The sequence below is a fragment of the Gobius niger genome, assembly GCF_951799975.1.
Source record: "Gobius niger genome assembly, chromosome: 10".
In the NCBI taxonomy this organism is placed as follows: Eukaryota; Metazoa; Chordata; class Actinopteri; order Gobiiformes; family Gobiidae; genus Gobius; species Gobius niger.
The window spans coordinates 9999143-10012492 of NC_136861.1; the positions used below are offsets into that span (position 1 = coordinate 9999143).

At 40.5% G+C, this 13350-nt stretch overlaps 2 protein-coding genes across 2 annotated transcripts in view; one reads left to right on the top strand and one right to left on the bottom strand.

Moving 5' to 3' along the window:
• The window catches only part of LOC306968995 (C-reactive protein-like), a 289059-nt gene that overhangs the window by 88042 nt on the left and 187667 nt on the right, over nt 1-13350 (top strand). The gene's annotated exons all lie outside the window — the stretch shown is intronic.
• Nucleotides 3204-13350, bottom strand: part of LOC306969038 (uncharacterized protein) — a 47810-nt gene continuing 37663 nt past the window's right edge. The window contains exons 36-44 of the mRNA XM_079564649.1: nt 12970-13182; nt 12721-12882; nt 11682-11810; nt 11415-11503; nt 11116-11239; nt 9483-9691; nt 8407-8515; nt 7811-7983; nt 3204-3547 (exon numbers count right to left, since the gene is read on the bottom strand). Of these exons, the coding sequence (XP_079420775.1) occupies nt 3325-3547; nt 7811-7983; nt 8407-8515; nt 9483-9691; nt 11116-11239; nt 11415-11503; nt 11682-11810; nt 12721-12882; nt 12970-13182 (1431 nt within the window). The 3' untranslated portion in view covers nt 3204-3324. The remainder of the gene's footprint in view (nt 3548-7810; nt 7984-8406; nt 8516-9482; nt 9692-11115; nt 11240-11414; nt 11504-11681; nt 11811-12720; nt 12883-12969; nt 13183-13350) is intronic.

Genomic DNA, 13350 nt, shown 5'->3' on the forward strand with positions numbered 1-13350 from the left:
TCCTTTCTCTCAGCTCTGAGACAGATTTCTGCTCTTGTTAGGACTTGCTTTGACAAAGATCAGTGATGAAGATGGAGGATGGATTGTGGTCCTCAGTCACTAAGACCATCTACCCTCGACTCAGACCTCAGTGCACTGAGGTCTGAGTCGAGGGTAGATGGTCTTAGTGAACTGAGGAACACAATCCATCCTCCAGCTTCATCGCGGGTCTTTGTCAAAGCAAGTCTTAACGTGAGCAGAAATCTCTCCCCGAGCTGAGAGAGGAGTCGGTCACAAACATTCTTGGGATCCAGAAAACGGCGTCACTTTGCCAGGGGAACTTTTCAGCCTTCAACATAAGACACGGCCTGATATGAAGAAAGTACGTGAAGTAAAAGAGTAGAAACACGCTGTAGTTCATCGCAGCCGATATCTGTGAAAGATTGTTAAGGAAAACATGGATAAAAATGTATTAAATCTGTAAATGTGTGAGAAGAAATGACGTCTGTGGCTCGTCAGAACAAGCGACTGACCCAAATGAGCTGTCGGTCTGAGCGGCTCACACTCCCAAAGGTGAAACATGGAATGTGTGATGTCACAACAGAACTGATGATGTCACTGCAACCGGCCAATCAGAGGTCAGAGTCTTTTTTCTGTTTTGTTGCCATGGAGATTAGTCCGCCTAAACAGAGTTCGTTATGGAATGTTCTGAAGTGAACGTTACCATAGAAACCCGCCATGTTTGAGAGAACTAGCAAATCAATGAACATGAACTAAAACCAGTATCTATTATAGAAAACGCTATCTCAATGGCCGCCGCCTGGGCGCCGCCATGTTTATTTCCCATACCGACTTTGAAGCTAAGCAGGGACGGCCCTGGTTAGGACTGGGATGGGAGACCGTTTGGGAACACCAGGAAGCCTGGCGAGAGTAGTGAGTTTGTGCGTGGTTGGTGGTGGGGGCTGATGCGCGCATAATTGTTCAGCAACTTTGAGCGTCTGGAAAAGCGCTATATAAGACTAATGCATTATTACTATTATTATTATTATTACATCCGCGGCCGGCCCCCCCGTGATGGTCCCACCAGCCGCGGGCATTGACAACGGGTCCATATGGACCGCGGTGCTGCTGTCCGAGGACAACCCGCCGTCACAACAACGCGAGTGCACGAGATCTGACTGCCGTGCGTGTGCGCGCGTACAAACAGGGCGGTGTGTGTCATCGTCACTCACCGCTAACCTGCAGACGCTCCGCACAGGTACAGTTACATCCTCCAAAAGACATCTGCGCGTCTTTGTTTAAGTCTCTCCTGCAGTGACCGAGCCTGTGGTTCATTATAGATCCAGGCAGTATTCCGTCTCTAAAGCTTTGTCTCCGAAAAACAGTACACGCAAAACATTGCCCAAAAGCCTCTAATCAAACGCGCTGCTCCGACTGATTTCTCCTCCGTGTGAGTAAAAGCGAAAATGAAACTACAACTTAACGAGCGCATGGCCTGCACTGCGTAGTTTTTTTTCTTTTTTTTTTCCTTTGCTGCTGTACCATTTGTTTTCTATTTTGCTTTCACATATTGTGAGCCCAGAGGTACATTTTATTCTAAAGCTGCTTTGAACGCATTGCCAATTTTATTGTACAGTTATAAATACTGTCTAACAACGATCATCAGGCTATTTCATTTCAAAACCTACTTATTATTTTTTTGATTGCACACTACTGTGATGCACCATGAACCAAACCGTTAGAGCTGAACCCCTAATATTTCTCCATCATTATTCCACTGTCTCTTGAATTCTATTCCCTGAGTTTATCGAACATATTGTCGTTGTAGTTAATAACAAAAGAGTACGGGTGCATCAAACACTCCAATTGCAGATTGTTTGAAATTATTTTTAGCATTCATTATTTTTAACATTTGTAGTGGCCATAGTTTTTGGACTGGGTTGGGAACCACTGGTCTACAGCTGAACTGTGTGACGGGTTGGACATTTCTTTGTAATCACTCATAATCTCAGAATATCAAATGTGGAGACTAGCGAGGCCCGGCCGAAGGCCAGGTCTCAGCTAGTAAAAAGTATAAAAGTGAATACGGCGAACACACTGTGACCAAATGCTTCTATGTGAACAGTAATTCCAGTATTTTACAGTTACAAAGTGGCATGCTGGGTAGGAAAGTCCGAATGTGCGACAGTGGTGCAGATGGTAGAGCGAGTTGTCTCATGATCAGAAGGTCGGTGGTTCAAATCCCGGCTCGGTGTGTGCACGGTGTGTCCTTGGGCAAGACACTTGGAACATGGTAGGGCCCGACTGGTATGGATTTTTGGGTCTGATCCTGATATGAAAGGGCTCGACCGATAACCAATATTTTAAGTAATTTAATTTTTATGTAGTTTTTAATCACTCAAATAGCCTACAACATTTATTATTATAGTAAAAGTTTCAATCGTAGGAATGTATAAGAATATGTCTAATAGAGGTCGCCTAATGTGGGGCTGATACCGATTTGCACCACTGATATTTCGTCCAAATTTTTTAAAATATCACCCATAATCCTGTGTAATCGGAGTAATGACAATGGAGACTCAGGTCTGAGGGGAGGCTCTGTCCCTCCCCGACAAAAATACGGACCAACTCTATCGAAACACGTAATGATGCTTGAACTATTTATTTGGTGATGTTACAGTGTATGGCTTTAAATAGGAACAAATAAGTTATTATAAATACAATTAAGTGCTTTCAGATCTATTACATAAATTCTACATAATAAATTGAGGCATCAAACCTTTTCTGTCAGATATAACTTTGTATTGCACATTCTGTGGAAATGAGGCCTGTTCACATTGAATAAAAACTACAACCAAGTTTAACATCTGGGCATTCATGATCATTTCTCAGTAAAAGTTACTTGTTGCCAGTAGATTATACTGTACTATGACATAAATAATAATATGATTTTCAAAATGATATAGTTTTCAAACATGAAGAACCAATAGTACATTGCCAAAATAATTCTAGTATAATGTTGTTGAAATAAGTACATTTGTCCTTGATTTGAGTCACTGATTTAAAACAAATATGTTCAAAAGTTTTTTACACTTAAATTAAGAAAAAGATCTCACTTAAAATAGATAAGTAGATCATAATTTACTTAAAATAAGATAGTTGTTCACATATTTCTTGAAATTACTCAGTCAAGGACAAATTAACTTATTTCTAGATTACTTTTTGCAATGTTAAGTGTCAACAATCATTTTAAAAACACTAATTAAAAATAAATATGACCCCCTTCGCAATTTTATTTTTATAATTCACTGCTAATAAACGGTGGCCATCTTGGATTCCTCTCGCTCATTGCTCCATATCCTCTTCGTCGTAGTTTTCCTCCCGTTGCCCCGGAGACGGCGCCCGAGCCTCTTCCTCTGAATCCACAGAGTTCTGCTTCGGGCGGCTCCTCAGACTGACCCCGCCCAACGACCTGTAGGCCCCGCCCCCGCCCGACGGCATCACCATGGAGACGCGAGGCGAGGCCGCGGGTACGAATCCGGGGTCAGCGCCGCCACCGCCGCTACGTCTGAGAAGGAGGGAAGGAGGAGACGGGACCGAGCAGAGAGAAAAAGAGAGAAAGCAGTTAAAGCCCTGAAACACCTGCAGAGGCCAGAGACGCCTGAGGAAGTGAGAGACAAGCACCGGAAAGCCCTTTCACACAAAGGTCATGGGAAATGGGCGGGTCCAGAAGTTGGAAGCTACCACGCTCTTCCACGGGCACAAAGACCAGACAGGTACGTATCAACTCGTCTAAGCTCAAGTAAGAACATATCTCAGTGTGGAAAAACGGGGGCCTGTTCCATTAACCTCTTACCACCCGCCTAAACCAAATGCATTCTGTCCTCCTTGGCTATGCGGGGCCTGTGTAACACCTCATTTGAAAGCTAAGACTCACAAAACGGATCTTTTTCCTCACGTTGTTGCTGTGTTGTCAACTTTTTGGTTGAGTTTTTGTCACATTTTTGTTGAATTTTTGTCACTTTTTGGTTTAGTTTTTGTCATATCTTTGTTGAATTTTTGTCACATTTTTGTTGAATTTTTGTCATTTTTTTGTTGAATTTTTGTCACATCTTTGTTGAATTTTTGTCACTTTTTTGTTGAATTTTTGTCATTTTTTTGTTGAATTTTTGTCACATCTTTGTTGAATTTTTGTCACATTTTTGTTGAATTTTTGTCACTTTTTGGTTGAGTTTTTGTCATATCTTTGTTGAATTTTTGTCACATTTTTGTTGAATTTTTGTCATATTTTTTGTTGAATTTTTGTCACATTTTTGTTGAGTTTTTGTCACTTTTTTGTTATTTTTTGTTGAGTTTTTGTCACATTTTTGTTGAATTTTTGTCACATTTTTATAGAATTTTTGTTATTTTTTGTTGAATTTTTGTCACATTTTTGTTGAATTTTTGTCACATTTTTGTTGAATTTTTGTCACATTTTTGTTGAATTTTTGTCATTTTTTTGTTGAATTTTTGTCACATTTTTTTTGAATTTTTGTCATTTTTTTGTTGAATTTTTGTCACATTTTTGTCACATCTTTGTTGAATTTTTGTCACTTTTTGGTTGAATTTTTGTCACTTTTTTGTTGAGTTTTTGTCATATCTTTGTTGAATTTTTGTCACATTTTTGTTGAATTTTTGTCACTTTTTGGTTGAGTTTTTGTCATATCTTTGTTGAATTTTTGTCACATTTTTGTTGAATTTTTGTCATATTTTTTGTTGAGTTTTTGTCACTTTTTTGTTATTTTTTGTTGAGTTTTTGTCACATTTTTGTTGAATTTTTGTCACATTTTTATTGAATTTTTGTCATTTTTTTGTTGAATTTTTGTCACATTTTTGTTGAATTTTTGTCACATTTTTGTTGAATTTTTGTCACATTTTTGTTGAATTTTTGTCATATTTTTTGTTGAGTTTTTGTCACTTTTTTGTTATTTTTTGTTGAGTTTTTGTCACATTTTTGTTGAATTTTTGTCACATTTTTGTTGAATTTTTGTCATTTTTTTGTTGAATTTTTGTCACATTTTTGTCACATCTTTGTTGAATTTTTGTCACTTTTTGGTTGAATTTTTGTCACTTTTTTGTTGAGTTTTTGTCATATCTTTGTTGAATTTTTGTCACATTTTTGTTGAATTTTTGTCATTTTTTTGTTGAATTTTTGTCACATCTTTGTAGAATTTTTGTCACTTTTTGGTTGAGTTTTTGTCACATTTTTGTTGAATTTTTGTCACATTTTTATTGAATTTTTGTCATTTTTTTGTTGAATTTTTGTCACATTTTTGTTGAATTTTTGTCATTTTTTTGTTGAATTTTTGTCACATTTTTGTTGAATTTTTGTCATTTTTTTGTTGAATTTTTGTCACATCTTTGTTGAATTTTTGTCACTTTTTGGTTGAATTTTTGTCACTTTTTGGTTGAGTTTTTGTCACTTTTTGGTTGAATTTTTGTCACTTTTTGGTTGAGTTTTTGTCATTTTTTTGTTGAATTTTTGTCACATTTTTGTCACATCTTTGTTGATTTTTTGTCACATTTTTGTTGAGTTTTTGTCATATCTTTGTTGAATTTGTGTCACATTTTGGTTGAGTTTTTGTCATATCTTTGTTGAATTTTTGTCACATTTTAGTCACATCTTTGTTGAATTTTTGTCACTTTTTGGTTGCGTTTTTGTCATATCTTTGTTGAATTTTTGTCACATTTTGGTTGAGTTTTTGTCATATCTTTGTTGAATTTTTGTCACATTTTGGTTGAGTTTTTGTCATATCTTTGTTGAATTTTTGTCACATTTTAGTCACATCTTTGTTGAATTTTCGTCACATTTTAGTCACATCTTTGTTGAATTTTTGTCACTTTTTGGTTGCGTTTACATACTTGTTTTCTTCTCATTTTTTGTGGCTGTTTTGGTGCTTTTTTCCCGAGAAGCTTTTTGATTAGGGTAAAGCCAAACTGGAGAAAATGGGATCCGTTCAGGTGGGAGTTAAGACGTTAAAGCTTCTTTTGCTCTCATTCACGTAACTATTTTTCTTCCCTGCTGTTCTACTGCTTTATAAGAAATAAAACAACTTGTGAACATGAAAGAGAAGTGGTCTAGCTTCAAAGTAGTATATATTGAATTCACCTAAAATCATATATACAGTCGTACTCAAAAGTTGACATACCCTGGCAGAATTTTCAGAAGAATGTGAAAGATGTTGTGTTTGTGTAAAGCCATTTATGGTGAAAAAAAACAGAGTTTGCTCTTTTTAAATCAAAATGAAAAAAGAAAGTACCAAAAATGACCCTGATCACACATTTATGACCAAGAGGAATGGGCTGCTTTAGATGATAGATTATTAGATGATTCGATTATATACAACCACCACAAAAGACTCAGAGCTGTCATAGATCCTATAGGGGCAATACACAGGATGGGGGTATGTAAACTTTTGATCATTTTGGTACTTTCTTTTTTAATAATGATTTAAAAAGAGCAAACTCAGTTGTTTCAGTGGCGTCACCCAACCTAACTATGAGTGAAAAAATTGTTTTTGTGTTGTCTTTCATATTCTTTGAAACTGTAGAGCGCAACTGTATATATCTTGATTTCATTGTAAATTTTAAAGAGGGGGTATTATGCTTTTTTCAATCACATAGCACCAGTCTATATCACACTACAATGATGACGAAACCTTCTGTTGGTCTGTAAATGCAGTAAATTAGAATAAATGCCTTGAATAAAATTGCTCTCTCAAAATGGCTGTAGTGAATGTCTTGAAATAGGCCTCTGTCTCTTTAAGAACCTCTGACTCTTTCCGACGCGCCCCCTCCACACGCTGTCTGTGGCATCAGTGGGGAGGGGGTTCTGCTGAGGAGCAGTGGTTGGTTACTTGGCTGGTGACGAAAGCTCGGAGGCGTCTCCAGGAGGTGGAGGCGTTCCTAGGAGGACTCAGGCAAACCTATCCCTAAAATGGCCGCCATCAAAGTTTTTACAGATTACTCAGAAATACGTGAATGTGCCAAGGCAACACTTCAGGCATGTTTTTAATGAGGGAATGACATAATAACATGATGTAAAGCTTGAAAAAGTTGATTTTGCATAATACCCCCCCTTTAAGTAAATACAATCTGAAAATCATCTGGGGACGCCCTGCTCAGTGCCTGACCTGACCCCCACTTTGGGAACCCCTGAGTTACAAATCTATTTAAACTCTGATCAGTCCTGGGAGGGGAGGTCAGAACTGCCATAACTGCACTAATTATTTACAAAAGAGTTCTCATATTTTGAAATATAACTTCTCTTTTGTAGTTTGTCCCATTACATTTAAACATAAAACAACATTTAAAGTTTTAATTTTCTACTGGACTATATGATCATGACAAAGAGATCTCTGCTTAATAATAATAATAAGATAAATTTAGGGGATCTTGGCGCTGCTGTTGAATGCACTTCATGCCGTTGTGTCAAGAGAAAGACAAAAAGCTGATAGAAAAGTCAATCGCATCAGCCTTTCACTGAGCGGGAAACTTAGACATGGTGGATCCCAAACCTGGAGACACACACAAACATGAGAAATGTTTTCAAAATTGTATATCGATGCTTAAGATGATTGTTTTATTGAAATATAAGTTTAGAGCAATGATGAAAACCAAAAATGTTTAAAATGTAACTTCTTTTCCCACACACTGAAGCTAAATAGCACTGAGGACATGTCCAAAAAGTGGTATTAAGTTAGAATATATGTACACGTTTGATTCATTATTCACATCAAAATCCTAAAGTGCCATTACTGGGGTGATGGTGGAGTCTGTGTTGTGTTTGTACCTGAGTTTGGCCCTCAGCGCCGACACCTCTCGGCTCAGAGCCTCGTTGGCCTCGTTAGACTCCTCCAGCTCCCTCTGCAGTTTCCTCCGTCCCGCCGCCGTGCGCTGGGCCTCCTCCTCCGTCTCCTCCAGCTGGAGCTTCAGCTGCTTCAGACGCACCGCCCCCTTCTCTGACTGCGCAAAGACGTGAGACATTTCTGCAGTTCAACAGCTTTGGTTTCATCCTGGTTCAGCCCTGGTTCAGCCCTGGTTCAGCCCTGGTTCAGCCCTGGCTCAGCCCTGGTTCAGCCCTGGCTCAGCCCTGGCTCAGCCCTGGCTCAGCCCTGGCTCAGCCCTGGCTCAGCCATGGCTCAGCCCTGGCTCAGCCATGGCTCAGCCCTGGCTCAGCCATGGCTCAGCCCTGGCTCAGCCCTGGCTCAGCCCTGGCTCAGCCATGGCTCAGCCCTGGCTCAGCCCTGGCTCAGCCCTGGCTCAGCCCTGGCTCAGCCCTGGCTCAGCGCTGGCTCAGCCCTGGCTCAGCCCTGGTTCAGTCCTGGTTCAGTCCTGGTTCAGCCCTGGTTCAGCCCTGGTTCAGTCCTGCTTCAGTGCTGGTGTTACCTGGTCTCTGAACTGCTGAGCCTGTTTCCTCTCGTCCTCCATTTGCATCGTGAGGTCTTTGAGTTTCTTCTCTTTCTGACGCAGGCTCTTGGCGTTGGCCTGACGTTCCCTGAAGCGAGACAGGAGAAATGTTCAAAACCAAGGTCCTTTTTTGTTTTGTACTACTCCAACTACTGCTACTTGTACAATTACTGCAGCTGGTGGTAGACTTCAAGTTTCCTACAACATTTGACATTCTGATGTTTATTGTTTCACTCTCTAACTGGCTGATGCCGATATTTTTGTCCGATCTTTCCAAATGTTTTGTCCCTTATCTTGTGTATGAAGCTTCTAAACTGTAAAATGTGTCAGTGTTGAACTGTAGCAGCAGGGGGCGCTTTATTAGGGGCAGAGCGCTGATTTATTCAGGACATTCCTGTTTAGAAGGCACTCAGGATTGTTTTAACCCATTACCCCCCGCCTCAACGGAGTGCATTTTCTCCAGTTTGGCTTTACCCAAATTTAAAAGCTTCTCAAGTGGAGCTTAAAGCCTATAGGCCAGTGTAACGCCTCATTTGAAAGCTAAGACCTACAAAACTGATCTAAACCGGTATGTTCCATGGCATTTTTTCCAATTTTTTATTATCTTTTGTGGCTTTTTTGTCCTGTTTTTTGTCGCTATTTTGATGCTTTTTTCAAGAAACTTTTAAATTTGGGTAAAGCCAAACTGGAGAAAATGTGCTCGGTTCAGGTGGGGGTTAAGAGCTTAAAAACAAAAATTTTCCAAAATAGTTCCAAAACTAAAAACGGTAAGTCTCTATCTCTTATGGTTCTGAAATTATAAGCATATATCTTCAAAGTAAAATATATGAAATACAATCCGAGGTGTGATGTGTCTCAGCTCCAGAGGCCTAGGAAGTATCACTTTTGGTTCCAGAAATATCCGCTTTCTCTGTATCAAATTTCCACTTCATTGGTGTCAAACTATGATTAACGCTTATGAGGCACTATCCCGGTCAATGCTGATATAGTAAAACATAATAAAAACCTAGTTCACACAAATAGGACCTTGCAGCTGTGAGGCGAGTGTAAGTCACCTGCTCTCTGCCTCCAGCTGCTCCTGAGCGTCTCTCAGTTTGTCCTCCAGGGCGGTGATGGAGGTCTTGAGTTTGGCGCGTCCCTGTCCCTCCAGCTCCTGCAGCCGCGCCCTGAGCTCACGGTTCTGTTTGTCCAGCTGCTGACGGGACGCCTCTCTGCCCTGGGACGACAGGCGCTCAGTGGCCAGCTCTGCCCCCATCTGCTCCACCTGCCGCCGAGAGAGAGAGAGAACATGTCACGAATGACTATACTAATACTAACTTACAAAAATACGCACACAATTATCTATATTTTTGTTACCAGCAATCTCCTCAGTCTAGAACAACAACATACTTCAACAAGGGGTCAGATGAAGCTCCGTGCTTAAGTTGCAGGTGCCGTGCTGTGACATAATCTGCATACCCTCTATTGCTGCTGCGCACAGAGCAGGGGTGCCCAAAGTGGGGCCCGCCGGCGAAAATTCGGCCCGCCGGAACAATTCCGATGGCCCGCCAGAGAGTGACCTACTTTTGCACCGCATAATATGGTTAACACTAACTCTCTTCCCAGTCATTCTCAGTGGTAAATATGGATGCAGTACACCTTTTGACCACTAGCGTCAAATTGGGGGCGCTGTTTCACTCCTTTCGAAATGTTAAAGGGGGGGTATTATGCAAAATCGACTTTTTCAAGCTTTACATCATGTTTCCCTCATTAAAAACATGCCTGAAGCCATTTTAGGGATAGGTTTCCCTGAGTCCTCCTAGGAACGCCTCCACCTCCCGGAGACGCCTCCGACCTTTCGTCACCAGCCAAGTAACCAATCACTGCTCCTCAGCAGAACCCCCTCCCCACTGATGCCACAGACAGCGTGTGGAGGGGGCGTGTCTGAAAGGGTCAGAGGTTCTTAAAGAGACAGAGGCCTATTTCAAGACATTCACTACAGCCATTTTGAGAGAGCAATTTTATACAAGGCAGTTTTTCTAATTTACTGCATTTACAGACCAACAGAAGGTTTTGTCATCATTGTAGTGAGCCATAGACTGGTGCTATGTGATTGAAAAAAGCATAATACCCCCTCTTTAAGGAAACACTGTTGTGATGTCTAGGTTTTTATCAGAGCGTTGTAGCATCAACTTTCCCAGTTTTCCAACTTTTTATTCAACTTTTTACATCAACAAAAGTGGTTGATATAAAAGCACTTTGAATTGCCTTGTGTATGAATTGTGCTCTACAAATAAACTTGCCTTGCCTTGCCTTGGGTGTTAAAAATTGAATTTATGCTGAACTGACACTTTCAAAATGATCTAATAGGGCATTTTCTTTGAGTTACTGAATGAGGAAAAGTCACTGTAGGTGCTGCAGATACAGTTGTTGTTGTTGTTTACGACAAAAACTAGGCTTTTACCATAGTTAACATTTGCATTAATGTAACATGTTATTTGCATAGATAGAATCAAATGCACATGTATACCGAAAGTGATATAATAAAATAATAATATTATTATTTGCAGTTATATGTGTTTCACGCTTGACATCGCCATGTTTGGCCCACGACTGAACTTTTTAATTTTGGCCCTCGGAGACAAAAAGTTTGGGCACCCCTGGCATAGAGTGTATATTCTCTGCTCTAAACCACACTATGGCCTGTACCAGTTGTTGGGTTTTCCGCAGTCGGTCGTTGAGACTCTCCGTGTTGTTCTGCTCCTCCTCAAGCTCCTCCTCCAGCTGTGAGATCCTGCTGTCCAGACGCCTCTTCTCCTCGCCGAACAGGGACCTACCGATCAATCATCAGTTTAAACCTGAGACCACCCATATTTTCTGAAATTGTCACCCCAAAAGATACAGCATGAGGAGTTTTGGTAATTGTTATGTATGTTAAGGATAATGCTGGTAAATTTAGCTCAGTTTAGCTCATTTTAGTCCCTAGTTCATAAGATCTTCGTGCTTACTTTCCAGAGGAGTTGGAGGTCAGCTCCTCCTGCAGCACGTCTCGGTCGCTCTCTGCCTGTTTACGAGCGCGCTCTGACACCGACAACATCTGAAAAGGGCACACGCAAAAGAGAAATGTATCACAAAATGATCATTAGTGCAGAGTAAGCAAACGAAGATGCTGGTTTAGTCCGTGTTTAGACATGAATTAGTCTGGTTTAGTCTGGGGCTTGGTAAATTACAGGTTAGTCTTTGCTGAAGTCCTAGTATATAATCCCTGGGCAAACCTCGTGCAGCTGCGCCAGCTCGGCCTCTGTGGCCTTCAGGCGTCTCTCTGAATCTCGGGCTGAAGACGACACTTCTCTGTGGGCAGCGACCGCCTCCTCCAGCTCCCTCTGCAGGTCCTTCACCTGGGCCTGCAGCAACAAGAGCCATGCATTCACAACCATTATATATTTGTTTGTATTGTAAAGTATGCAAACAATCTCTTTTTCTCTGTGAAGAACCATGTGCATGAATTGTTTTATATTTTTAAATTTGTGTATGTTTAATTGTGAATGAATGGATAGAATTATAATGTGCTATGATAAATTTAGAAGTGTGCAAGCTTGTTTTGCACTATGTTGAATTGCAATGTCCTTGTCAAATGAATAAATAAAATAAAATAAAATAAAGTTAGATGACTTTTAACCTCTTAACTCCCGCCTGAACCGAGAGGATCTTTTTCCCTCACGTCATCAGATTTTTTTCCATCATTTTTTTGTTGGGTATTCAACTCATTTTTGTAACTTTTTTGTTATTTTTTGTCACATTTTTGTTATTTTTTGGTCAAATTTGTATCACATTTTTGTAATTTTTTTGTAGCATTTTGTCACATTTTGGTCATTTTTTTGGGTCATTTTTTGTCATTTTTCCGTCCGTTTTTTTTAATCAAATTTTTGTTATTTTGTCACATTTTTGTCATTTTTTGTCAAATTTTTATCACATTTTTGTCACATTTTGTCGCGTTTTTGTCAATTTTTCGTCACTTTTTTGTCAATGTTTTCTTACTTTTTTGTCACATTTCCATCATTGTTTTCGTCTCAGTTTTGTTGCTATTTTCACAGCTTTTTTCCAGAAGCTTTTGGACTGGGGTAAAGCCAAACTGGAGAAAATGTGCTCGGTTCAGGTGGGAGTTAAGGGGTTAATGACATTTGGGTGTTACTTTTAGCCCCGTTCATTCAATGACTTTTTATGCCTCGCAGAATTCCTGCACATTTGATGCTGTGAACAAAAACAGCACTGATTATTACTTCAGTTATTTATTTATTTTTGCTTGTCTCTGACCTGTATCTTCCTGAACTGTTTGCCGGCCTCCTCGCGCCCCCTGGTGGTGGCCTCCAGCTGCTCCTCTGCGCTCTTCAGCTCTGACTCCAGTTTCTTTTTCGCACCTGAAGCCTGACTCCTCTGTTTCTTCTCCTCCTCCAGCTCCTCCTCCAGCTCACGCACCTTAGACCAGACGCACAAGTTAGAATCGAACGCCACTTCTCCTTTTTATTTCTATGGCTACAGCTCGGCAGTTTTGTAATTTCTCACCTGTTTGAGCAGCTGCCTCCTGCGCTCCTCGCCGCTCTCCTCTCGGTTTTGCAGCTCCCGTTCGTGTTGGGTCTTCAGCGCCTGCAGAGTCACCTCCAGCCTGAGCTTACTGTCCTCCGCCGCCTGCAGCTCGTCCTCCAGCTCCTCCATCTGGGCCCTCATCTCCTCCAGCAGCGCCTCCAGGCCACGCTTCGCCTTCTCCAGATCATGCACCTTCACACAACAAGCACCAGTCACATTACATCTGCACAACTTATCATTGAAAAATCTTGTTCCATCATTCTTGCCAAAGCTACTTAAATCAAGATAAATACTTTTACTTGTTCAATTCCCATGAAAATTTACCATTTATTTTAAAAACTGTTTATGTGTCTGTTTCTC